The sequence below is a fragment of the Oncorhynchus tshawytscha genome, unplaced genomic scaffold (genome assembly GCF_018296145.1).
Source record: "Oncorhynchus tshawytscha isolate Ot180627B unplaced genomic scaffold, Otsh_v2.0 Un_contig_4095_pilon_pilon, whole genome shotgun sequence".
Lineage (NCBI taxonomy): Eukaryota > Metazoa > Chordata > Actinopteri > Salmoniformes > Salmonidae > Oncorhynchus > Oncorhynchus tshawytscha.
The window spans coordinates 159,906-187,352 of NW_024609679.1; the positions used below are offsets into that span (position 1 = coordinate 159,906).

Here is a 27,447-nt window from a genome sequence, read left to right on the forward strand (position 1 = left end):
TCTGTTTGTCTCCTACCTCTCTGTTACTCTGGGTACCAGTCTGTTTGTCTCCTACCTCTCTGTTACTCTGGGTACCAGTCTGTTTGTCTCCTACCTCTCTGTTACTCTGGGTACCAGTCTGTTTGTCTCCTACCTCTCTGTTACTCTGGGTACCAGTCTGTTTGTCTCCTACCTCTCTGTTACTCTGGGTACCAGTCTGTTTGTCTCCTACCTCTCTGTTACTCTGGGTACCAGTCTGTTTGTCTCCTACCTCTCTGTTACTCTGGGTACCAGTCTGTTTGTCTCCTACCTCTCTGTTACTCTGGGTACCAGTCTGTTTGTCTCCTACCTCTCTGTTACTCTGGGTACCAGTCTGTCTCCTCCTACCTCTCTGTTACTCTGGGTACCAGTCTGTTTGTCTCCTACCTCTCTGTTACTCTGGGTACCAGTCTGTTTGTCTCCTACCTCTCTGTTACTCTGGGTACCAGTCTGTTTGTCTCCTACCTCTCTGTTACTCTGGGTACCAGTCTGTTTGTCTCCTACCTCTCTGTTACTCTGGGTACCAGTCTGTTTGTCTCCTACCTCTCTGTTACTCTGGGTACCAGTCTGTCTCCTACCTCTCTGTTACTCTGGGTACCAGTCTGTTTGTCTCCTACCTCTCTGTTACTCTGGGTACCAGTCTGTTTGTCTCCTACCTCTCTGTTACTCTCTGGGTACCAGTCTGTTTGTCTCCTACCTCTCTGTTACTCTGGGTACCAGTCTGTTTGTCTCCTACCTCTCTGTTACTCTGGGTACCAGTCTGTTTGTCTCCTACCTCTCTGTTACTCTGGGTACCAGTCTGTTTGTCTACCTCCTGTTACTCTCTGTTACTCTGGGTACCAGTCTGTTTGTCTCCTACCTCTCTGTTACTCTGGGTACCAGTCTGTTTGTCTCCTACCTCTCTGTTACTCTGGGTACCAGTCTGTTTGTCTCCTACCTCTCTGTTACTCTGGGTACCAGTCTGTTTGTCTCCTACCTCTCTGTTACTCTGGGTACCAGTCTGTTTGTCTCCTACCTCTGTCTCCTACCTCTCCCTGTTACTCTGGGTACCAGTCTGTCTCCTACCTCTCTGTTACTCTGGGTACCAGTCTGTTTGTCTCCTACCTCTCTGTTACTCTGGGTACCAGTCTGTTTGTCTCCTACCTCTCTGTTACTCTGGGTACCAGTCTGTTTGTCTCCTACCTCTCTGTTACTCTGGGTACCAGTCTGTTTGTCTCCTACCTCTCTGTTACTCTGGGTACCAGTCTGTTTGTCTCCTACCTCTCTGTTACTCTGGGTACCAGTCTGTTTGTCTCCTACCTCTCTGTTACTCTGGGTACCAGTCTGTTTGTCTCCTACCTCTCTGTTACTCTGGGTACCAGTCTGTTTGTCTCCTACCTCTCTGTTACTCTGGGTACCAGTCTGTTTGTACCAGTCTGTACCAGTCTGTTTGTCTCCTACCTCTCTGTTACTCTGGGTACCAGTCTGTTTGTCTCCTACCTCTCTGTTACTCTGGGTACCAGTCTGTTTGTCTCCTACCTCTCTGTTACTCTGGGTACCAGTCTGTTTGTCTCCTACCTCTCTGTTACTCTGGGTACCAGTCTGTTTGTCTCCTACCTCTCTGTTACTCTGGGTACCAGTCTGTTTGTCTCCTACCTCTCTGTTACTCTGGGTACCAGTCTGTCTCCTACCTCTCTCTGGGTCCAGTCTCTGGGTACCAGTCTGTCTCCTACCTCTCTGTTACTCTGGGTACCAGTCTGTTTGTCTCCTACCTCTCTGTTACTCTGGGTACCAGTCTGTTTGTCTCCTACCTCTCTGTTACTCTGGGTACCAGTCTGTTTGTCTCCTACCTCTCTGTTACTCTGGGTACCAGTCTGTTTGTCTCCTACCTCTCTGTTACTCTGGGTACCAGTCTGTTTGTCTCCTACCTCTCTGTTACTCTGGGTACCAGTCTGTTTGTCTCCTACCTCTCTGTTACTCTGGGTACCAGTCTGTTTGTCTCCTCTCCTGTTACCTGGGTACCAGTCTGTCTGTTACTCTGGGTACCAGTCTGTTTGTCTCCTACCTCTCTGTTACTCTGGGTACCAGTCTGTTTGTCTCCTACCTCTCTGTTACTCTGGGTACCAGTCTGTTTGTCTCCTACCTCTCTGTTACTCTGGGTACCAGTCTGTTTGTCTCCTACCTCTCTGTTACTCTGGGTACCAGTCTGTTTGTTCTACCAGTCTACCTCTCTGTTACTCTGGGTACCAGTCTGTTTGTCTCCTACCTCTCTGTTACTCTGGGTACCAGTCTGTCTCCTACCTCTCTGTTACTCTGGGTACCAGTCTGTTTGTCTCCTACCTCTCTGTTACTCTGGGTACCAGTCTGTTTGTCTCCTACCTCTCTGTTACTCTGGGTACCAGTCTGTTTGTCTCCTACCTCTCTGTTACTCTGGGTACCAGTCTGTTTGTCTCCTACCTCTCTGTTACTCTGGGTACCAGTCTGTTTGTCTCCTACCTCTCTGTTACTCTGGGTACCAGTCTGTTTGTCTCCTCCTACCTCTCTGTTACTCTGGGTACCAGTCTGTTTGTCTCCTACCTCTCTGTTACTCTGGGTACCAGTCTGTTTGTCTCCTACCTCTCTGTTACTCTGGGTACCAGTCTGTTTGTCTCCTACCTCTCTGTTACTCTGGGTACCAGTCTGTTTGTCTCCTACCTCTCTGTTACTCTGGGTACCAGTCTGTTTGTCTCCTACCTCTCTGTTACTCTGGGTACCAGTCTGTTTGTCTCCTACCTCTCTGTTACTCTGGGTACCAGTCTGTTTGTCTCCTACCTCTCTGTTACTCTGGGTACCAGTCAGTTTGTCTCCTACCTCTCTGTTACTCTGGGTACCAGTCTGTTTGTCTCCTACCTCTCTGTTACTCTGGGTACCAGTCTGTTTGTCTCCTACCTCTCTGTTACTCTGGGTACCAGTCTGTTTGTCTCCTACCTCTCTGTTACTCTGGGTACCAGTCTGTTTGTCTCCTACCTCTCTGTTACTCTGGGTACCAGTCTGTTTGTCTCCTACCTCTCTGTTACTCTGGGTACCAGTCTGTTTGTCTCCTACCTCTCTGTTACTCTGGGTACCAGTCTGTTTGTCTCCTACCTCTCTGTTACTCTGGGTACCAGTCTGTTTGTCTCCTACCTCTCTGTTACTCTGGGTACCAGTCTGTTTGTCTCCTACCTCTCTGTTACTCTGGGTACCAGTCTGTTTGTCTCCTACCTCTCTGTTACTCTGGGTACCAGTCTGTTTGTCTCCTACCTCTCTGTTACTCTGGGTACCAGTCTGTTTGTCTCCTACCTCTCTGTTACTCTGGGTACCAGTCTGTTTGTCTCCTACCTCTCTGTTACTCTGGGTACCAGTCTGTTTGTCTCCTACCTCTCTGTTACTCTGGGTACCAGTCTGTTTGTCTCCTACCTCTCTGTTACTCTGGGTACCAGTCTGTTTCTCTCCTACCTCTCTGTTACTCTGGGTACCAGTCTGTCTCTGTTACCTGGGTACCAGTCTGTTTGTCTCCTACCTCTGTTACTCTGGGTACCAGTCTGTCTCCTACCTCTCTGTTACTCTGGGTACCAGTCTGTTTGTCTCCTACCTCTCTGTTACCTACCTCTGTTACTCTGTTACTCTGGGTACCAGTCTGTCTCCTACCTCTCTGTTACTCTGGGTACCAGTCTGTTTGTCTCCTACCTCTCTGTTACTCTGGGTACCAGTCTGTTTGTCTCCTACCTCTCTGTTACTCTGGGTACCAGTCTGTTTGTCTACCCTACCTCTCTGTTACTCTGGGTAACAGTCTGTTTGTCTCCTACCTCTCTGTTACTCTGGGTACCAGTCTGTTTGTCTCCTACCTCTCTGTTACTCTGGGTACCAGTCTGTTTGTCTCCTACCTCTCTGTTACTCTGGGTACCAGTCTGTTTGTCTCCTACCTCTCTGTTACTCTGGGTACCAGTCTGTCTCCTACCTCTCTGTTACTCTGGGTACCAGTCTGTTTGTCTCCTACCTCTCTGTTACTCTGGGTACCAGTCTGTTTGTCTCCTACCTCTCTGTTACTCTGGGTACCAGTCTGTTTGTCTCCTACCTCTCTGTTACTCTGGGTACCAGTCTGTTTGTCTCCTACCTCTCTGTTACTCTGGGTAACAGTCTGTTTGTCTCCTACCTCTCTGTTACTCTGGGTACCAGTCTGTCTCCTACCTCTCTGTTACTCTGGGTACCAGTCTGTCTCCCACCTCTCTGTTACTCTGGGTAACAGTCTGTCTCCTACCTCTCTGTTACTCTGGGTACCAGTCTGTCTCCTACCTCTCTGTTACTCTGGGTAACAGTCTGTTTGTCTCCTACCTCTCTGTTAGCCTGGGTACCAGTCTGTTTGTCTCCCACCTCTCTGTTACTCTGGGTACCAGTCTGTCTCCTACCTCTCTGTTACTCTGGGTACCAGTCTGTCTCCTACCTCTCTGTTTTGTCAGTCCTACCTCTCTGTTACTCTGGGTACCAGTCTGTCTCCTACCTCTCTGTTACTCTGGGTACCAGTCTGTTTGTCTCCTACCTCTCTGTTACTCTGGGTACCAGTCTGTTTGTCTCCTACCTCTCTGTTACTCTGGGTACCAGTCTGTCTCCTACCTCTCTGTTACTCTGGGTACCAGTCTGTTTGTCTCCTACCTCTCTGTTACTCTGGGTACCAGTCTGTTTGTCTCCTACCTCTCTGTTACTCTGTCAGTCCTACTTCTCTGTTACTCTGGGTAACAGTCTGTTTGTCTCCTACCTCTCTGTTAGCCTGGGTACCCGTCTGTCTCCTACCTCTCTGTTACTCTGGGTACCAGTCTGTTTGTCTTCTACCTCTCTGTTACTCTGGGTAACAGTCTGTCTCCTACCTCTCTGTTAGCCTGGGTACCAGTCTGTTTGTCTCCTACCTCTCTGTTACTCTGGGTACCAGTCTGTTTGTCACCTACCTCTCTGTTACTCTGGGTACCAGTCTGTTTGTCACCTACCTCTCTGTTACTCTGGGTACCAGTCTGTTTGTCTCCTACCTCTCTGTTACTCTGGGTACCAGTCTGTTTGTCTCCTACCTCTCTGTTACTCTGGGTACCAGTCTGTTTGTCTCCTACCTCTCTGTTACTCTGGGTACCAGTCTGTTTGTCTCCTACCTCTCTGTTACTCTGGGTACCAGTCTGTTTGTCTCCTACCTCTCTGTTACTCTGGGTAACAGTCTGTTTGTCTCCTACCTCTCTGTTACTCTGGGTACCAGTCTGTTTGTCTCCTACCTCTCTGTTACTCTGGGTACCAGTCTGTTTGTCTCCTACCTCTCTGTTACTCTGGGTACCAGTCTGTTTGTCTCCTACCTCTCTGTTACTCTGGGTACCAGTCTGTTTGTCTCCTACCTCTCTGTTACTCTGGGTACCAGTCTGTTTGTCTCCTACCTCTCTGTTACTCTGGGTACCAGTCTGTCTCCTACCTCTCTGTTACCTGGGTACCAGTCTGTCTCCCACCTCTCTGTTACTCTGGGTACCAGTCTGTTTGTCTCCTACCTCTCTGTTACTCTGGGTAACAGTCTGTCTCCTACCTCTCTGTTAGCCTGGGTACCAGTCTGTCTCCCACCTCTCTTTTACTCTGGGTAACAGTCTGTCTCCTACCTCTCTGTTAGCCTGGGTACCAGTCTGTTTGTCACCTACCTCTCTGTTAGCCTGGGTACCAGTCTGTTTGTCTCCTACCTCTGTGTTACTCTGGGTAACAGTCTGTTTGTCTCCTACCTCTCTGTTAGCCTGGGTACCCGTCTGTCTCCTACCTCTCTGTTACTCTGGGTAACAGTCTGTTTGTCTCCCACCTCTCTGTTACTCTGGGTACCCGTCTGTCTCCTACTTCTCTGTTACTCTGGGTAACAGTCTGTTTGTCTCCTACCTCTCTGTTAGCCTGGGTACCCGTCTGTCTCCTACCTCTCTGTTACTCTGGGTACCAGTCTGTTTGTCTTCTACCTCTCTGTTACTCTGGGTAACAGTCTGTTTGTCTCCCACCTCTCTGTTACTCTGGGTAACAGTCTATTTGTCTCCTACCTCTCTGTTACTCTGGGTAACAGTCTGTTTGTCTCCTACCTCTCTGTTACTCTGGGTAACAGTCTGAAGCTAACTGCTAGTCTAAACAGAAGCTAACTGCTAGTCTAAACAGAAGCTAACTGCTAGTCTAAACAGAAGCGAACTGCTAGTCTAAACAGAAGCGAACTGCTAGACTAAATAGAGGCTAACTGCTAGTCTAAACAGAGGCTAACTGCTAGCAAATTGCTAGGAAGTTATGCAACAGCTTTTGTATGGGTTTGCTGAAATGGTTTTTACAAAAACAGATCAAGGTGTCAAATTTTGAGAGTATCTGTTGGCATGACAATTGCAAAAAATACTGTGTTTGTCCACCACCCCAATACATCTCCTTACAAACAAAATGACAATGACAAAGCTTTATAGTTGACATTTTTTATATATAAATTAACGATTTATAACACTGGCAATAAAGAAAAAATACAAAACATTTTTGTTTGTTTTTTAAATCTTACATGACATTTACATATGAAAATGTACACAACATATTTAATAACTTACAAATGCTTTAATTGCATAAAAATATAATCTCTTTACGAAAGGTTTGAATATATATATATACACACATCTACATTGGCTCTGAATTTGATTTATATTAGGAGAACTTCTGCTTTATACAGTGAATTGCATTCGAAACTAGCTACTGATTTGTACAGTGAATTGGATTCTAAACTAGTTACCAATTTGTACACTGAATTGCCTTCTAAACTTGTTTGAAGTCTTTGACTTCAAGACAAAAGTTTCAATATAGACCAGATAATTTTTTTTCATTGTTGTCAATAAGAAATGTGAGATTGTGATATGACATATTGATAAAACAAAAGACATTTGCCAAAGAGAATATGCCATCAAGTATCAAAACTGTATAAATATACAAAAAAAACAAACAACAACAACAACCAAATGTTAGTGTAATGACAAGATAAGAGACACATGGTAGAGGCATCTACAGCAGCGAGGCGATACTACGACGTGCTCCTCTTTGGCAGACATGCAGAGGTACGAGCTGCGTTCAGCACGTCTCTTCAACATGAGGAAGGCCGACAGAAAATACAGTACATCAACGTCCCAGTGTGGCACCCTATTTCCCTACGTAGGGCACTACTTCTGAACAGGGCCCCACAGAGTTCTGGGCAAAAGTAGGGCACTATATAGGGAATAGGGTGCCATTTGGGAAACATTCTAAATCAACCCCCCACACTGGTGTGTTACTGATGAAATTATAATTCTGTTTTTCTTTAACACTATGCCTATACAATATTTGACAAGGCACTGTCAGGATTTATTTAATGATTTTACAATGTTCCTTATTCCGGGAATGCACGAAACAGGCACGTAAAACGACGAGATATTGACGACAATGGCAACCGATTTCAAACGCCGGCAAAATATATACAGGAATGTGAATGGAGGCCGATGATCCTAGACTCTTAAAGATAAAAAAAAAAAAGTTGCAATCTAGAATTACAGAAGGGTTCTTTGGCTGTCCCCGTAGGAGAACCCAGTGCAGAAGCCTTCTGGGTATTTTTTGGGGGGGGGGGTTTCATGTAGAAGAACAGCCGAAGAAGCCCTATGGAGCCTTTTCATTCTAAGACTGAACTGTTACAGGAAAAACAAGCACCCATTTATTCCAGTCAACATCCATGGGACAGACACAGAGCAACATCTACAGTATGTGTAGTAATTCTGTCAGACTCATTGGCTAGAGGATACACACCTATCTCAACCCCCCACCCATCCTCCAAAACAAGATAACTCAACTCAGAAAAAAGGAAATTCATGTTCTCTCCATCACACAGAAAATACTATACTTTGATGATAACATTTCTCCTTCAGTCCTCAGTCAGGGTAAACACATGATAAGTCCTTCAGTTCTCAGTCAGGGTAAACACATGATAAGTCCTTCAGTTCTCAGTCAGGGTAAACACATGATACATCCTTCAGTTCTCAGTCAGGGTAAACACATGATAAGTCCTTCAGTTCTCAGTCAGGGTAAACACATGATAAGTCCTTCAGTTCTCAGTCAGGGTAAACACATGACACATCCTTCAGTTCTCAGTCAGGGTAAACACATGACACATCCTTCAGTTCTCAGTCAGGGTAAACACATGATACATCCTTCAGTTCTCAGTCAGGGTAAACACATGATAATCCTTCAGTTCTCAGTCAGGGTAAACACATGATACATCCTTCAGTTCTCAGTCAGGGTAAACACATGACATCCTTCAGTTCTTCAGGGTAAACACATTCTTCAGTTCTCAGTCAGGGGGTCAGGGTAAACACATGATACATCCTTCAGTTCTCAGTCAGGGTAAACACATGATACATCCTTCAGTTCTCAGTCAGGGTAAACACATGACACATCCTTCAGTTCTCAGTCAGGGTAAACACATGACACATCCTTCTCAGTTCTCAGTCAGGGTAAACACATGACACATCCTTCAGTTCTCAGTCAGGGTAAACACATGACACATCCTTCAGTTCTCAGTCAGGGTAAACACATGATACATCCTTCAGTTCTCAGTCAGGGTAAACACATGACACATCCTTCAGTTCTCAGTCAGGGTAAACACATGATACATCCTTCAGTTCTCAGTCAGGGTCCATGACACATCCTTCACATGGTAAACACAACATCCTTCAGTTCTCAGTCAGGGTAAACACATGACACATCCTTCAGTTCTCAGTCAGGGTAAACACATGACACATCCTTCAGTTCTCAGTCAGGGTAAACACATGACACATCCTTCAGTTCTCAGTCAGGGTAAACACATGACACATCCTTCAGTTCTCAGTCAGGGTAAACACATGACACATCCTTCAGTTCTCAGTCAGGGTAAACACATGACACATCCTTCAGTTCTCAGTCAGGGTAAACACATGACACATCCTTCAGTTCTCAGTCAGGGTAAACACATGACACATCCTTCAGTTCTCAGTCAGGGTAAACACATGACACATCCTTCAGTTCTCAGTCAGGGTAAACAGTTCTCATGACATCATCCTTCAGTTCTCAGTCAGGGTAAACACATGATACATCCTTCAGTTCTCAGTCAGGGTAAACACATGATACATCCTTCAGTTCTCAGTCAGGGTAAACACATGACACATCCTTCAGTTCTCAGTCAGGGTAAACACATGATACATCCTTCAGTTCTCAGTCAGGGTAAACACATGAGTTCTCACAGGGTAAACACATCAGTCCTTCAGTCAGGGTAAACACATGACACATCCTTCAGTTCTCAGTCAGGGTAAACACATAAGTTCTCAGTCAGGGTAAACACACATCCTTCAGTTCTCAGTCAGGGTAAACACATGACACATCCTTCAGTTCTCAGTCAGGGTAAACACATGACACATCCTTCAGTTCTCAGTCAGGGTAAACACATGACACATCCTTCAGTTCTCAGTCAGGGTAAACACATGACACAGTTCCTCAGGGTAAACACAGTTCTCAGTCAGGGTAAACACATGACACATCCTTCAGTTCTCAGTCAGGGTAAACACATGACACATCCTTCAGTTCTCAGTCAGGGTAAACACATGACACATCCTTCAGTTCTCAGTCAGGGTAAACACATGACACATCCTTCAGTTCTCAGTCAGGGTAAACACATGACACATCCTTCAGTTCTCAGTCAGGGTAAACACATGACACATCCTTCAGTTCTCAGTCAGGGTAAACACATGACACATCCTTCAGTTCTCAGTCAGGGTAAACACATGATACATCCTTCAGTTCTCAGTCAGGGTAAACACATGACACATCCTTCAGTTCTCAGTCAGGGTAAACACATGACACATCCTTCAGTTCTCAGTCAGGGTAAACACATGACACATCCTTCAGTTCTCAGTCAGGGTCAGACACATCCTTCAGTTCTCAGTCAGGGTAAACACATGACACATCCTTCAGTTCTCAGTCAGGGTAAACACATGACACATCCTTCAGTTCTCAGTCAGGGTACATCCTTCAGTTCTCAGTCAGGGTAAACACATGACACATCCTTCAGTTCTCAGTCAGGGTAAACACATGACACATCCTTCAGTTCTCAGTCAGGGTAAACACATGACACATCCTTCAGTTCTCAGTCAGGGTAAACACATGACACATCCTTCAGTTCTCAGTCAGGGTAAACACATGACATCCTTCAGTTCCTTGACACATCCTTCCAGTTCTCAGTCAGGGTAAACACATGACACATCCTTCAGTTCTCAGTCAGGGTAAACACATGACACATCCTTCAGTTCTCAGTCAGGGTAAACACATGACACATCCTTCAGTTCTCAGTCAGGGTAAACACATGACACATCAGTTCTTCAGTTCTTCAGTTCTCAGTCAGGGTAAACACATGATACATCCTTCAGTTCTCAGTCAGGGTAAACACATGATACATCCTTCAGTTCTCAGTCAGGGTAAACACATGACACATCCTTCAGTTCTCAGTCAGGGTAAACACATGATACATCCTTCAGTTCTCAGTCAGGGTAAACACATGATACATCCTTCAGTTCTCAGTCAGGGTAAACACATGACACATCCTTCAGTTCTCAGTCAGGGTAAACACATGACACATCCTTCAGTTCTCAGTCAGGGTAAACACATGACACATCCTTCAGTTCTCAGTCAGGGTAAACACATGACACATCCTTCAGTTCTCAGTCAGGGTAAACACATGACACATCCTTCAGTTCTCAGTCAGGGTAAACACATGACACATCCTTCAGTTCTCAGTCAGGGTAAACACATGATACATCCTTCAGTTCTCAGTCAGGGTAAACACATGATACATCCTTCAGTTCTCAGTCAGGGTAAACACATGACACATCCTTCAGTTCTCAGTCAGGGTAAACACATGATACATCCTTCAGTTCTCAGTCAGGGTAAACACATAAGTCCTTCAGTTCTCAGTCAGGGTAAACACATGACACATCCTTCAGTTCTCCAGGGTCAGTTCTCAGTCAGGGTAAACACATGACACATCCTTCAGTTCTCAGTCAGGGTAAACACATGACACATCCTTCAGTTCTCAGTCAGGGTAAACACATGATACATCCTTCAGTTCTCAGTCAGGGTAAACACATGATACATCCTTCAGTTCTCAGTCAGGGTAAACACATGACACATCCTTCAGTTCTCAGTCAGGGTAAACACATGATAAGTCCTTCAGTTCTCAGTCAGGGTAAACACATAAGTCCTTCAGTTATCAGTCAGGGTAGACACATGACACATCCAATCTTAAGTATCATTGGTGTTAAGAGTGCATCCAGTACATTGATATTACATACACTGACAGTATTCAAAGAACGAGACAGCCTTTCTGGTTTCCCTGTCTCTCTCTCTCTGACATCACACAGTGTGGGTAAAGAACGAGACAGCAGATCACTTTGATCGACTCACGCTGAGAGGAACTTTTATGGATCAAATTAGATTCGCTTTAGCCAACATCCGCAGAGCTGATGTTCTGACGTGACGGAGGTGGAACTGCTTTTGGAGCTGTCAAATACACAAGCGGCTCCCGGCAGTACACCTTGTCATTGTCTGCACAGAGTCTCATTAAGAGAAATCCAAAATCAGTCTTGTTTACAAGTTTGAACACTGACATGTGAGATATAATCTACACCTCGATAAAGGCTGATAGAAATCCTCATTATTTATAATTTTTTGATGATTTTTAATCATTTCAAAATAACCTACACTTTCAAGGTCAGAATTTCTAACGCGAGTGGGGAGTGGGGGGGGCAGGGTGTAGCTTCGAGGACAATGATCACGAGAGCAGCTGCTCGGCGATTTGACAGCTCCAACCTCCGACATCGCTAAAACATCAGCTACGTGGGTGTCTGGTATCGCCGGATAATGCTTGATCTGATTGAGGCCTTAAGTCTGAGATACGTTCTTAAATCAGATCCAGGGGAATTAAACCGAGCCATGCGGAGAGAGTGGATATATACTACGACTACTACTACTACTACTACTACTACTGCTACGACTACTGGGGGGGGGGGAACTAGCAGACAGACCTGGGTTCAAGTAAGATTTGATACATATGTATTGTATTGTTGTGATCAGACGAATTAGTCAACTCTATATGTATTTAAAATATGTCCTATAACATCAACTCAATCGATCGATATCATTTAAAATATTTTACAGTATTTGGGATTTATTGAGCTTTTACTTGTCGCAATTGAACCAAATAGAATAATCGCAAAAGGACCAACCCCCTCCACCCTTCTGGGGCAGACTAGAGCAAAGGCTAAAGGAATTTGAATAATATTTGAACCCAGGTCTGATAACTTCCATCCGGAAAAGACTAGGGTTCCATTTGGTTGCCTTAACGACGCTCCATTGTTTGCGTTGACTGTTGCCTTAACAACGCTCCATTGTTTGCGTTGACTGTTGCCTTAACAACGCTCCATTGTTTGCGTTGACTGTTGCCTTAACGACGCTCCATTGTTTGCGTTGACTGTTGCCTTAACGACGCTCCATTGTTTGCGTTGACTGTTGCCTTAGCAACGCTCCATTGTTTACGTTGACTGGAGCGTAAACGACTCTTGCGTACCAACATGTCAGGAAAGGCATTATTCACATAGCATCACTCTCAGAGTGCAGGTAGGAATAACTTCACCCATCAGGTGAAGATGTATTTTAAAAAGAGGACCGTCCCATTCTGCTTGCTGACTCACCTCGTCCATCATCCACAACACACACAACTGTTGTTCCTGAAGGTGTGCTTTGCCTTCCTGTTTCCCGAGGCTGTGCTGTGCCTTCCTGTTTCCCGAGGCTGTGCTGTGCCGTCTTCAGAAACTCGTTGCAGAGAGATATTATAAAAGACAAGATATCCATTTTATTTTTTTAAACCAAAAGAACTCTCAGGCAATTCCGTTCGTCAGACAGCATCAATAAACCACAGTGTAGTGTTGCATCAAACCAGTGCTGCATTTCTGAACAAGCTTTCCTGTTGGGCAAAAGCATCGTCAAACCCCGGTGCGTTTGGCACACACACATCTTCAAACCACAGTGCATACGGTGTTGAGGTTGGGGTCGAAGCGAACCACTTTCCCCTCCGCAGACTTGGTGTTGGTGTCGTACATGGGGTTCTCATACGTCGCCTGGCCGTTGTTGTTCTCGTGGACTGAACAGCCAGTGTACTGGGTCTGATCTGTTTTCCTACAGTATAGAGTACACACAGTACACACACACACACATCTGTCAATGAGACAATAATACTTCATCAATCTACTGTACAGCTTCTGTTTTAAAGCATCAACCACTTCTCAAATGTCAAGAACTTTTCTACGAACGGTGAAAACTTGAAATATGTTCCACTTCTATTCACACAAACAAGACGTGGTCCTGTGTGGCTTCCTGTACACTCACTGCACTGTGTGGCTTCCTGTACACTCACTGCATTGTGTGGCTTCCTGTACACTCACTGCACTGTGTGGCTTCCTGTACACTCACTGCACTGTGTGGCTTCCTGTACACTCACTGCACTGTGTGGCTTCCTGTACACTCATTGCACTGTGTGGCTTCCTGTACACTCACTGCACTGTGTGGCTTCCTGTACACTCACTGCACTGTGTGGCTTCCTGTACACTCACTGCACTGTGTGGCTTCCTGTACACTCACTGCACTGTGTGGCTTCCTGTACACTCATTGCACTGTGTGGCTTCCTGTACACTCACTGCACTGTGTGGCTTCCTGTACACTCACTGCACTGTGTGGCTTCCTGTACACTCATTGCACTGTGTGGCTTCCTGTACACTCACTGCACTGTGTGGCTTCCTGTACACTCACTGCACTGTGTGGCTTCCTGTACACTCATTGCACTGTGTGGCTTCCTGTACACTCACTGCACTGTGTGGCTTCCTGTACACGCACTGCACTGTGTGGCTTCCTGTACACTCACTGCACTGTGTGGCTTCCTGTACACTCACTCACTGCACTGTGTGGCTTCCTGTACACTCACTGCACTGTGTGGCTTACACTCACTGCACTGTGTGGCTTCCTGTACACTCACTTCTTCACTGTGTGGCTTCCTGTACACTCACTGCACTGTGTGGCTTCCTGTACACTCACTGCACTGTGTGGCTTCCTGTACACTCACTGCACTGTGTGCTTCCAAGTAACACTCACTGCACTGTGTGGCTTCCTGTATGGCTTCCTGTACACTCACTGCACTGTGTGGCTTCCTGTACACACTGCATGGCTTCCTGTACACTCACTGTACACTCATTGCACTGTGTGCTTCCTGTACACTCATTGCACTGTGTGGCTTCCTGTACACTCACTGCACTGTGTGGCTTCCTGTGGCTTCCTGTACACTCATTGCACTGTGTGGCTTCCTGTACACTACACTCACTCACTGCACTGTGTGGCTTCCTGTACACTCACTGCACTGTGTGGCTTCCTGTACACTCACTGCACTGTGTGGCTTCCTGTACACTCACTGCACTGTGTGGCTTCCTGTACACTCATTGCACTGTGTGGCTTCCTGTACACTCACTGCACTGTGTGGCGTGGGAGAGAAGCCTCTGTCTAAGTGGCGTGTATTATTATTATCGGGTTGCCGAAGCTACGTACCGTTGTTTGTAGAGATAGAATCCCAGGCCTGCCAACACGAGGCCAAAGAAAGGTACCAGGATGGCTATGACCATAGAGCTGCTGTTGGAGACATGAGGAGGACCTGCAGTGGTGATGTTGATCTCTCTCACCTTCATACCTACATGGGGAACAAACCAGGAGCAGGAGGAGGAGGAGGAGGAAGAGGAAGAGGAAGAGGAAGAGGATGAAGATGAATAGGAGGAAGATGAATAGGAGGAAGAAGAAGAGGAGGAGGAAGAAGAGGAAGAGGAGGAGGGGGAAGAAGAAGAGGAGGAAGTGGAGGAGAAAGGAGAAAGATGAGGAAGAGGAAGAAGACGAGGAAGAAAAGGAAGAGGAGGAAGAGGAGGAAGAGGAGGAAGAAGAGGAAGAGGAGGAAGAGGAGGAAGAATTGGAAGAGGAGGAGGAGGACGAACAGGAGGAACAGGAAGAGGAGGACGACACAATGTTGGTGGTTACAATTGTCAAATAGGTAATTGTTGTGATAAGATTGAGTAGTTCTAAATACTACCTACCTAGTCTCTGCAGCCCGAACTGTCCATAGTCTTTCCCCTGCAGACAGAAGCCTTGTTCTAAATCCTACCTACCTAGTCTCTGCAGCCCGAACTGTCCATAGTCTTTCCCCTGTACGAAGCCTTGTTCTAAATCCTACCTACCTGGTCTCTGCAGCCCGAACTGTCCATAGTCTTTCCCCTGTACGAAGCCTTGTTCTAAATCCTACCTACCTGGTCTCTGCAGCCCGAACTGTCCATAGTCTTTCCCCTGCAGACAGAAGCCTTGTTCTAAATCCTACCTACCTGGTCTCTGCAGCCCGAACTGTCCATAGTCTTTCCCCTGCAGACAGAAGCCTTGTTCTAAATCCTACCTACCTAGTCTCTGCAGCCCGAACTGTCCATAGTCTTTCCCCTGCAGACAGAAGCCTTGTTCTAAATCCTACCTACCTAGTCTCTGCAGCCCGAACTGTCCATGGTCTTTCCCCTGCAGACAGAAGCCTTGTTCTAAATCCTACCTACCTAGTCTCTGCAGCCCGAACTGTCCATAGTCTTTCCCCTGCAGACAGAAGCCTTGTTCTAAATCCTACCTACCTGTCCATAGTCTCTGCAGCCCGAACTGTCCATAGTCTTTCCCCTGCAGACAGAAGCCTTGTTCTAAATCCTACCTACCTGGTCTCTGCAGCCCGAACTGTCCATGGTCTTTCCCCTGCAGACAGAAGCCTTGTTCTAAATCCTACCTACCTAGTCTCTGCAGCCCGAACTGTCCATAGTCTTTCCCCTGCAGACAGAAGCCTTGTTCTAAATCCTACCTACCTAGTCTCTGCAGCCCGAACTGTCCATAGTCTTTCCCCTGCAGACAGAAGCCTTGTTCTAAATCCTACCTACCTGGTCTCTGCAGCCCGAACTGTCCATAGTCTTTCCCCTGCAGACAGAAGCCTTGTTCTAAATCCTACCTACCTAGTCTCTGCAGCCCGAACTGTCCATGGTCTTTCCCCTGCAGACAGAAGCCTTGTTCTAAATCCTACCTACCTAGTCTCTGCAGCCTGAACTGTCCATGGTCTTTCCCCTGCAGACAGAAGCCTTGTTCTAAATCCTACCTACCTAGTCTCAGCCCGAACTGTCCATGCAGACAGAAGTCTTTCCCCTGCAGAGTCTTTCCCAGAAGCCTTGTTCTAAATCCTACCTACCTAGTCTCTGCAGCCCGAACTGTCCATAGTCTTTCCCCTGCAGACAGAAGCCTTGTTCTAAATCCTACCTACCTAGTCTCTGCAGCCCGAACTGTCCATAGTCTTTCCCCTGCAGACAGAAGCCTTGTTCTAAATCCTACCTACCTGGTCTCTGCAGCCCGAACTGTCCAGAGTCTTTCCCCTGCAGACAGAAGCCTTGTTCTAAAATCCTAAACCTACCTGGTCTCTGCAGCCCGAACTGTCCATAGTCTTTCCCCTGCAGAAGCCTTGTTCTAAATCCTACCTAAGTCTCTGCAGCCCGAACTGTCCATGGTCTTTCCCCTGCAGACAGAAGCCTTGTTCTAAATCCTACCTACCTGGTCTCTGCAGCCCGAACTGTCCATAGTCTTTCCCCTGCAGACAGAAGCCTTGTTCTAAATCCTACCTACCTGGTCTCTGCAGCCCGAACTGTCCATGGTCTTTCCCCTGCAGACAGAAGCCTTGTTCTAAATCCTACCTACCTGGTCTCTGCAGCCCGAACTGTCCATGGTCTTTCCCCTGCAGACAGAAGCCTTGTTCTAAATCCTACCTACCTGGTCTCTGCAGCCCGAACTGTCCATGGTCTTTCCCCTGCAGACAGAAGCCTTGTTCTAAATCCTACCTACCTGGTCTCTGCAGCCCGAACTGTCCATAGTCTTTCCCCTGCAGACAGAAGCCTTGTTCTAAATCCTACCTACCTGGTCTCTGCAGCCCGAACTGTCCATAGTCTTTCCCCTGCAGACAGAAGCCTTGTTCTAAATCCTACCTACCTGGTCTCTGCAGCCCGAACTGTCCATGGTCTTTCCCCTGCAGACAGAAGCCTTGTTCTAAATCCTACCTACCTGGTCTCTGCAGCCCGAACTGTCCATGGTCTTTCCCCTGCAGACAGAAGCCTTGTTCTAAATCCTACCTACCTGGTCTCTGCAGCCCGAACTGTCCATAGTCTTTCCCCTGCAGACAGAAGCCTTGTTCTAAATCCTACCTACCTGGTCTCTGCAGCCCGAACTGTCCATAGTCTTTCCCCTGCAGACAGAAGCCTTGTTCTAAATCCTACCTACCTGGTCTCTGCAGCCCGAACTGTCCATGGTCTTTCCCCTGCAGACAGAAGCCTTGTTCTAAATCCTACCTACCTGGTCTCTGCAGCCCGAACTGTCCATAGTCTTTCCCTGCAGACAGAAGCCTTGTTCTAAATCCTACCTACCTGGTCTCTGCAGCCCGAACTGTCCATAGTCTTTCCCCTGCAGACAGAAGCCTTGTTCTAAATCCTACCTACCTAGTCTCTGCAGCCCGAACTGTCCATAGTCTTTCCCCTGCAGACAGAAGCCTTGTTCTAAATCCTACCTACCTAGTCTCTGCAGCCCGAACTGTCCATGGTCTTTCCCCTGCAGACAGAAGCCTTGTTCTAAATCCTACCTACCTGGTCTCTGCAGCCCGAACTGTCCATAGTCTTTCCCCTGCAGACAGAAGCCTTGTTCTAAATCCTACCTACCTGGTCTCTGCAGCCCGAACTGTCCATAGTCTTTCCCCTGCAGACAGAAGCCTTGTTCTAAATCCTACCTACCTGGTCTCTGCAGCCCGAACTGTCCATAGTCTTTCCCCTGCAGACAGAAGCCTTGTTCTAAATCCTACCTACCTAGTCTCTGCAGCCCGAACTGTCCATGGTCTTTCCCCTGCAGACAGAAGCCTTGTTCTAAATCCTACCTACCTAGTCTCTGCAGCCCGAACTGTCCATGGTCTTTCCCCTGCAGACAGAAGCCTTGTTCTAAATCCTACCTACCTGGTCTCTGCAGCCCGAACTGTCCATAGTCTTTCCCCTGCAGACAGAAGCCTTGTTCTAAATCCTACCTACCTGGTCTCTGCAGCCCGAACTGTCCATAGTCTTTCCCCTGCAGACAGAAGCCTTGTTCTAAATCCTACCTACCTAGTCTCTGCAGCCCGAACTGTCCATGGTCTTTCCCCTGCAGACAGAAGCCTTGTTCTAAATCCTACCTACCTAGTCTCTGCAGCCCGAACTGTCCATGGTCTTTCCCCTGCAGACAGAAGCCTTGTTCTAAATCCTACCTACCTGGTCTCTGCAGCCCGAACTGTCCATAGTCTTTCCCCTGCAGACAGAAGCCTTGTTCTAAATCCTACCTACCTGGTCTCTGCAGCCCGAACTGTCCATAGTCTTTCCCCTGCAGACAGAAGCCTTGTTCTAAATCCTACCTACCTAGTCTCTGCAGCCCGAACTGTCCATGGTCTTTCCCCTGCAGACAGAAGCCTTGTTCTAAATCCTACCTACCTAGTCTCTGCAGCCCGAACTGTCCATGGTCTTTCCCCTGCAGACAGAAGCCTTGTTCTAAATCCTACCTACCTGGTCTCTGCAGCCCGAACTGTCCATAGTCTTTCCCCTGCAGACAGAAGCCTTGTTCTAAATCCTACCTACCTGGTCTCTGCAGCCCGAACTGTCCATAGTCTTTCCCCTGCAGACAGAAGCCTTGTTCTAAATCCTACCTACCTGGTGTCTGCAGCCCGAACTGTCCATGGTCTTTCCCCTGCAGACAGAAGCCTTGTTCTAAATCCTACCTACCTGGTCTCTGCAGCCCGAACTGTCCATGGTCTTTCCCCTGCAGACAGAAGCCTTGTTCTAAATCCTACCTACCTGGTCTCTGCAGCCCAAACTGTCCATAGTCTTTCCCCTGCAGACAGAAGCCTTGTTCTAAATCCTACCTACCTAGTCTCTGCAGCCTGAACTGTCCATGGTCTTTCCCCTGCAGACAGAAGCCTTGTTCTAAATCCTACCTACCTAGTCTCTGCAGCCCGAACTGTCCATAGTCTTTCTTCTGCAGACAGAAGCCTTGTTCTAAATCCTACCTACCTAGTCTCTGCAGCCCGAACTGTCCATAGTCTTTCTCCTGTATAAAGCCTTGTTCTAAATCCTACCTACCTAGTCTCTGCAGCCCGAACTGTCCATAGTCTTTCCCCTGTATGAAGCCTTGTTCTAAATCCTACCTACCTAGTCTCTGCAGCCCGAACTGTCCATGGTCTTTCCCCTGCAGACAGAAGCCTTGTTCTAAATCCTACCTACCTAGTCTCTGCAGCCCGAACTGTCCATAGTCTTTCCCCTGTATGAAGCCTTGTTCTAAATCCTACCTACCTAGTCTCTGCAGCCCGAACTGTCCATAGTCTTTCCCCTGCAGACAGAAGCCTTGTTCTAAATCCTACCTACCTAGTCTCTGCAGCCCGAACTGTCCATAGTCTTTCTCCTAGTGCAGACAGAAGCCTTGTTCTAAATCCTACCTACCTAGTCTCTGCAGCCCGAACTGTCCATAGTCTTTCCCCTGTATGAAGCCTTGTTCTAAATCCTACCTACCTAGTCTCTGCAGCCCGAACTGTCCATAGTCTTTCCCCTGCAGACAGAAGCCTTGTTCTAAATCCTACCTACCTAGTCTCTGCAGCCCGAACTGTCCATAGTCTTTCCCTGTATGAAGCCTGTTCTAAATCCTATGAGTCTCTGCAGCCCGAACTGTCCATAGTCTTTCCCTCTGAAGAAGCCTTGTTCTAAATCCTACCTACCTAGTCTCTCTGCAGCCCTGAACTGTCCATGGTCTTTCCCCTGCAGACAGAAGCCTTGTTCTAAATCCTACCTACCTAGTCTCTGCAGCCCGAACTGTCCATAGTCTTTCCCCTGTATAAAGCCTTGTTCTAAATCCTACCTACCTAGTCTCTGCAGCCCGAACTGTCCATAGTCTTTCCCCTGTATGAAGCCTTGTTCTAAATCCTACCTACCTAGTCTCTGCAGCCCGAACTGTCCATAGTCTTTCCCCTGTATGAAGCCTTGTTCTAAATCCTACCTACCTAGTCTCTGCAGCCCGAACTGTCCATAGTCTTTCCCCTGTATGAAGCCTTGGAATACATAACTGCCCCCGTCAGGTTCAGCTGAGACCTTTCACAGGAGATAAAAGAAAAACAGTGAACTTCTACTTTGTTCAGACATGTAAAACCCATCTCGTTGAAATGACTGAGTTACTGATGTCTTCTGTCAATAACTCCTTATAAGCGGTCTATCTGCCACACAGTCCTACCATGTTACTGTCTGTCTGCCGTACAGTCCTTCCATGTTACTGTCTGTCTGCCATTCAGTCCTACCATGTTACTGTCTGTCTGCCGTACAGTCCTACCATGTTACTGTCTGTCTGCCGTACAGTCCTTCCATGTTACTGTCTGTCTGCCGTGCAGTCCTACCATGTTACTGTCTGTCTGTCGTGCAGTCCTACCATGTTACTGTCTGTCTGCCGTACAGTCCTACCATGTTACTGTCTGTCTGTCTGCCGTTCAGTACTACCATGTTACTGTCTGTCTGCCGTTCAGTCCTACCATGTTACTGTCTGTCTGCCGTACAGTCCTACCATGTTACTGTCTGTCTGCCGTACAGTCCTACCATGTTAATGTCTGTCTGCCGTACAGTCCTTCCATGTTACTGTCTGTCTGCCATTCAGTCCTACCATGTTACTGTCTGTCTGCCACACAGTCCTACCATGTTACCGTCTGTCTGCCGTACAGTCCTTCCATGTTACTGTCTGTCTGCCATTCAGTCCTACCATGTTACTGTCTGTCTGCCGTACAGTCCTACCATGTTAATGTCTGTCTGCCGTACAGTCCTACCATGTTACTGTCTGTCTGCCGTACAGTCCTACCATGTTACTGTCTGTCTGTCTGCCGTTCAGTACTACCATGTTACTGTCTGTCTGCTGTACAGTCCTACCATGTTAATGTCTGTCTGCCATGCAGTCCTACCATGTTACTGTCTGTCTGCCACACAGTCCTACCATGTTACTGTCTGTCTGCTGTGCAGTCCTACCATGTTACTGTCTGTCTGCCATTCAGTCCTACCATGTTACTGTCTGTCTGCCGTTCAGTCCTACCATGTTACTGTCTGTCTGCCACACAGTCCTACCATGTTACTGTCTGCCGTTCAGTCCTACCATGTTACTGTCTGTCTGCCACACAGTCCTACCATGTTACTGTCTGTCTGTCTGCCGTACAGTCCTACTATGTTACTGTCTGTCTGCCGTTCAGTCCTACCATGCTACTGTCTGTCTGCCACACAGTCCTACCATGTTACTGTCCTTTAAAGTTCTTAGTACTGTAGAGAAGTTGGTTAATAGTCCAATTCGACAGGCAGTTCTTCTGGATATTTAACACATAGTCAAAGCAGCAAAGTTACGGAAGCCAAGAGAGGCACTAAACATAGTCAATATAAGAACTGTTCCATCACATCACAGAGAGTTGAATCATATAAACAGTCAATATACGAACTGTTCCATCACATCACAGAGAGTTGAATCATATAAACAGTCAATATACGAACTGTTCCATCACATCACAGAGAGTTGAATCATATAAACAGTCAATATAAGAACTGTTCCATCACATCACAGAGAGTTGAATCATATAAACAGTCAATATACGAACTGTTCCATCACATCACAGAGAGTTGAATCATATAAACAGTCAATATACGAACTGTTCCATCACATCACAGAGAGTTGAATCATATAAACAATTTGCAACATCAGATTTGTTGAATCAATATTTTTTGTAAACGTCACCACAGTGAAAACAGAGACTCCTGTGTTAGAAAGTAAAACACAGTGAAGGTATTCCACAGTTATACTACAGTCGACAGCCTGACTCTAGGGTATCCCAGGGTACTTACAAAACCATCCATAGCCCAGGTCTCCTCGGTAACCCGGCTATACGTGCTGTGGGCCAGGGCTTTCATGTGGTACAGCAGGAGCATTAACCTGGCCTCGCGGTTCTTATACACTCCTAGAGGAGAGGAGAGGAGAGGGAAGGGGAGGGGATAGGAGGGGAGGAGAGATGAGAGGAGAGATGAGATGAGTGGAGTGGAGAGGAGGGGAGTGATGAGTGGAGTGGAGAGGAGGGGAGAGGAGAGGGAAGGGGATAGGAGAGGAGAGGAGGGGAGGGGATAAGAGAGGGGAAGGGAAGGGAGGGAGATAGGAGATGAGGGAGAGGAGGGGAGTGGAGAGGAGGGGAGAGGAGAGGGAAGGGAAGGGGATAGGAGAGAGGAGAGGGGGAGGGGATAAGAGAGGGGAAGGGAAGGGAGGGAGATAGGAGAGGAGTGGAGAGGAGGGGATAAGAGAGGGGGGAAGGGAAGGGAGGGAGATAGGAGAGGAGGGGAGGGGATAAGAGAGGGGAAGGGAAGGGAGGGAGATAGGAGAGAGGGGAGGGGATAAGAGAGGGGAAGGGAAGGGAGGGAGATAGAGAGGAGGAGGGGATAAGAGAGGGGAAGGGAAGGGAAGGGAGGGAGATAGGAGAGGAGGGATAAGGGAAAAGGGAGAGGAGATAGGAGGGGAGGGAGGGGAGGGGAAGGGAAGGGGATAGGAGAGGAGAGGGGGATAAAGAGGGGAAGGGAAGGGAGGGAGGTAGGAGAGGAGAGGAGAGGATAAGAGGAGGGGAGGGGAAGGGAAGGGGATAGGAGAGGAGAGGATAAGAGAGGGGAAGGGAGGGGAGGGAGATAGGAGAGGAGAGGAGGGGAGGGAAAAGGAGAGGAGAGGAGGGGAGAGGAGGGGAGGGAAAAGGAGAGGAGAGGAGAGGAGTCAGCACAAATTACAATAGACCTCTTTTCAACCAATTAGATTTCTGCCAGTAAACTGATGAATATGGTGAGACACAACCACAACACGCATGTAACAACAACAACAACTAAAAGCAGAAAAAGGTGACATGATAAACAAACTTACCAGAGAGCAGGAATTCCACGTTGCTGTCGTTTAGCGTCGCGTTCACTATTCCCGTGCTGCTATTAAAATGAGTGACGGTCAAAGTCATCGGTTGTTTCTGACTCTTATAATCATAGGAGCCTCTCCAGATGAAATCAGGGGCGAAGACGTCATCAGGGACTGGAATACAGGACGGTACAGATCATTCATTATGTAGAGCCATATAAAACATTAGGATTTATTTATTTCATTTGTTGCTTGTTTTTCCCTTCCATTTCTATGTCATGGAAGGAGCAGGTGTTCATGTTTTATCCACTCAGTACGGATAACTACCATACGTGGCTATGGAACAATCCCCTTTGTAAAGTTACTGTATTCTTCTGATCATGTAAATGTACTGTATTCTTCTTATCATGTAAAGTTACTGTATTCTTCTTATCATGTACAGTTACTGTATTCTTCTTATCATGTAAATTTACTGTATTCTTCTTATCATGTAAATGTACTGTATTCTTCTTATCATGCACATTTACTGTATTCTTCTTATCATGTAAAGTTACTGTATTCTTCTTATCATGTAAAGTTACTGTATTCTTCTTACTGTATTTACTGTATTCTTCTTATCATGTACATTTACTGTATTCTTCTTATCATGTAAAGTTACTGTATTCTTCTTATCATGTAAATTTACTGTATTCTTCTTATCATGTAAAGTTACTGTATTCTTCTTATCATGTACAGTTACTGTATTCTTCTTATCATGTACAGTTACTGTATTCTTCTTATCATGTAAATTTACTGTATTCTTCTTATCATGTAAATTTACTGTATTCTTCTTATCATGTAAATTTACTGTATTCTTCTTACCATGTAAATTGACTGTAAAAATTCTTATCATGTAAAGTTACTGTATTCTTCTTATCATGTAAATTTACTGTATTCTTCTTATCATGTAAAGTTACTGTATTCTTCTTATCATGTAAAGTTACTGTATTCTTCTTATCATGTAAAGTTACTGTATTCTTCTTATCATGTAAAGTTACTGTATTCTTCTTATCATGTAAAGTTACTGTATTCTTCTTATCATGTAAAGTTACTGTATTCTTCTTATCATGTAAAGTTACTGTATTCTTATCATGTAAAGTTACTGTATTATTCTTACCATGTACATTTACTGTATTCTTCTTATCATGTAAATTTACTGTATTCTTCTTATCATGTAAAGTTACTGTATTCTTCTTATCATGTAAAGTTACTGTATTCTTCTTATCATGTACATTTACTGTATTCTTCTTATCATGTACAGTTACTGTATTCTTCTTATCATGTAAATTTACTGTATTCTTCTTATCATGTAAATTTACTGTATTCTTCTTATCATGTAAAGTTACTGTATTCTTCTTATCATGTAAAGTTACCTTATTCTTATCATGTAAAGTTACTGTATTATTCTTACCATGTACATTTACTGTATTCTTCTTATCATGTAAAGTTACTGTATTCTTCTTATCATGTAAAGTTACTGTATTCTTCTTATCATGTACATTTACTGTATTCTTCTTATCATGTACATTTACTGTATTCTTCTTATCATGTACATTTACTGTATTCTTCTTATCATGTACATTTACTGTATTCTTCTTATCATGTACATTTACTGTATTCTTCTTATCATGTACATTTACTGTATTCTTCTTATCATGTACATTTACTGTATTCTTCTTATCATGTAAAGTTACTGTATTCTTCTTATCATGTACATTTACTGTATTCTTCTTATCATGTAAAGTTACTGTATTCTTCTTATCATGTACATTTACTGTATTCTTCTTATCATGTACATTTACTGTATTCTTCTTATCATGTACATTTACTGTATTCTTCTTATCATGTAAATTTACTGTATTCTTCTTATCATGTACATTTACTGTATTCTTCTTATCATGTACATTTACTGTATTCTTCTTATCATGTAAATTGACTGTAAAAATTCTTATCATGTAAAGTTACTGTATTCTTCTTATCATGTAAAGTTACTGTATTCTTCTTATCATGTACAGTTACTGTATTCTTCTTATCATGTACAGTTACTGTATTCTTCTTACCGTGTATGTTGGGGCTTGGCGTTCCCTGTAAGGTTGTGGTAGGTTTCTCCGTCTGTTTGGAGCCCACTGGAAAGAAACATAGAATTATGTATCTCACAAATCGGCGCTGTTTCAGAGCACAGCAGTAACACCCTCGGGATGTTATCAAAAATAAACACTTTCATGACTGTGTTGCTAACACAGTAACTCTCCTTAATGTTGCAGAGCCTGCAAGGAAGATACATACTGTGTGTGTGTGTGTGTGTGTGTGTGTGTGTCTGTGCACATTTTACATCAGCTTTCAGAGAATAGAGTTTCTAACGCAACACAACATGACAGTTACTGAGATACAACGGCACCGCGGAAAATATGTAGACGCTTCTTCCAGGTGCTGTTTACGGCAGGAAGAGAGTCTTCCAGGTGCTGTTTACGGCAGGAAGAGAGTCTTCCAGGTGCTGTTTACGACAGGAAGAGAGTCTTCCAGGTGCTGTTTACGACAGGAAGAGAGTCTTCCAGGTGCTGTTTACAGCAGGAAGAGAGTCTTCCAGGTGCTGTTTACGACAGGAAGAGAGTCTTCCAGGTGCTGTTTACAGCAGGAAGAGATTCTTCCCATTGCTGCTGACGGCAGTAAGTAAGTATCAAAAACAACAGAATGTAAAAACCACCCACTTGGAAAGGAAACAATCAACCGCCAGTCCATTTAAAAGTTGCGTGAGCTTTCACATTGTGTTTTTGGACACTCAGTTCTGCTATACCCATCACCTTGAAGTTGTTTCAGATCAAATGTATATCAATGTCTACTCTCAAAACCAAGTCCTACCAGCTTAGTCCTTTTGACAGTCTGTCACCAGTCTATCACCACAGAACAATCAAAGTCATGGTCAGAGAATAAGCAGGGAGGTGAACAGGTAGATGTCAGTGACCTGGACAATCCAGCTGCTGTTTCAACCTGAGTACTAAGCTGTTGTTCCAGCCATAACCAGCTTTCTACAGTACTTCTGTCCAGCCATAACCAGCTTTCTACAGTACTTCTGTCCAGCCATAACCAGCTTTCTACAGTACTTCTGTCCAGCCATAACCAGCTTTCTACAGTACTTCTGTTCCAACCATAACCAGCTTTCTACAGTACTTCTGTCCAGCCATAACCAGCTTTCTACAGTACTTCTGTTCCAGCCATAACCAGCTTTCTACAGTACTTCTGTCCAGCCATAACCAGCTTTCTACAGTACTTCTGTCCCAGTCATAACCAGCTTTCTACAGTACTTCTGTCCAGCCATAACCAGCTTTCTACAGTACTTCTGTCCAGCCATAACCAGCTTTCTACAGTACTTCTGTCCCAGTCATAACCAGCTTTCTACAGTACTTCTGTCCAGTCATAACCAGCTTTCTACAGTACTTCTGTCCAGCCATAACCAGCTTTCTACAGTACTTCTGTTCCAGTCATAACCAGCTTTCTACAGTACTTCTGTCCAGTCATAACCAGCTTTCTACAGTACTTCTGTTCCAGTCATAACCAGCTTTCTACAGTACTTCTGTCCAGTCATAACCAGCTTTCTACAGTACTTCTGTTCCAGCCATAACCAGCTTTCTACAGTACTTCTGTTCCAACCATAACCAGCTTTCTACAGTACTTCTGTCCCAGTCATAACCAGCTTTCTACAGAACTTCTGTTCCAGCCATAACCAGCTTTCTACAGTACTTCTGCCCTGCCATAATCAGCTTTCTACATTACTTATTTTTCACATTTAGATATCTATTGTATGTTCTCATCACTGACATTGTATCTCAGTAACTGTCAAGTTGTGTTGGAAACATATATCAAACATATATCAATATCATAGTATAAAACCATAGTATAAAACCATAGTATAAAACCATCATTTCCCTACCTCTGCAGATGGGGACCTTACCGGTCCAGCTTCCATCAGACCTGCAGACCCTGTGTTCTGACCCCCAGACAGGATGAAGCCAGGCTGGCAGGAGTAGAGCAGGGTGTAGCCATACGGAGCCAGCTCCATCCCAACCACGTCTGCATTGGGAGGGGACTTGGGCTGCTTACACGAATGGGCTGCAGAGAGAACACACACACACAGAGTTAATCAGGGATGTGAACAGAGAAACATATTACAGAGGCTTGTGAAAGTATTTACCCCCCTTGGAATTTTCCCTATTTAGTTGCCTTACAACCTGGAATTAAAATTGATTTTTTTTTGGGGGGGGCGGGGGGAAACAAACAAGAAATAACACT

At 45.6% G+C, this 27,447-nt stretch overlaps 2 protein-coding genes across 3 annotated transcripts in view; both read right to left on the minus strand.

Annotated features, from left to right (window-relative positions):
- Window positions 1–11,820: 11,820 nt before the first annotated feature.
- LOC121845458 (CUB and sushi domain-containing protein 3-like) lies at window positions 11,821–15,761 on the minus strand. 2 transcript variants are annotated; one of them, XR_006082565.1, is made up of 3 exons: window positions 15,207–15,761; window positions 14,674–14,812; window positions 11,821–13,257 (listed from the first exon to the last, which is right to left on the minus strand). XR_006082565.1 is itself a non-coding variant. In XM_042316892.1 (2 exons), exons 1-2 carry the CDS (start codon window positions 14,808–14,810, stop codon window positions 13,098–13,100), a joined length of 297 nt encoding a protein of 98 aa, XP_042172826.1. In that variant the 5' UTR covers window positions 14,811–14,893; the 3' UTR covers window positions 11,821–13,097. The 2 variants fall into 2 exon arrangements, 1 of the variants encoding a protein (XP_042172826.1); XM_042316892.1 differs by lacking the exon at window positions 15,207–15,761 and having other exon boundaries at window positions 14,674–14,893.
- A 4,223-nt stretch (window positions 15,762–19,984) lies between these two features.
- LOC112264194 (CUB and sushi domain-containing protein 3-like) overlaps window positions 19,985–27,447 on the minus strand; it is a 91,186-nt gene continuing 83,723 nt past the window's right edge. Inside the window, exons 12-16 of the mRNA XM_042316891.1 lie at window positions 27,089–27,267; window positions 25,221–25,286; window positions 23,137–23,295; window positions 22,089–22,201; window positions 19,985–20,315 (exon numbers count right to left, since the gene is read on the minus strand). Of these exons, the coding sequence (XP_042172825.1) occupies window positions 23,221–23,295; window positions 25,221–25,286; window positions 27,089–27,267 (320 nt within the window). The 3' untranslated portion in view covers window positions 19,985–20,315; window positions 22,089–22,201; window positions 23,137–23,220. The remainder of the gene's footprint in view (window positions 20,316–22,088; window positions 22,202–23,136; window positions 23,296–25,220; window positions 25,287–27,088; window positions 27,268–27,447) is intronic.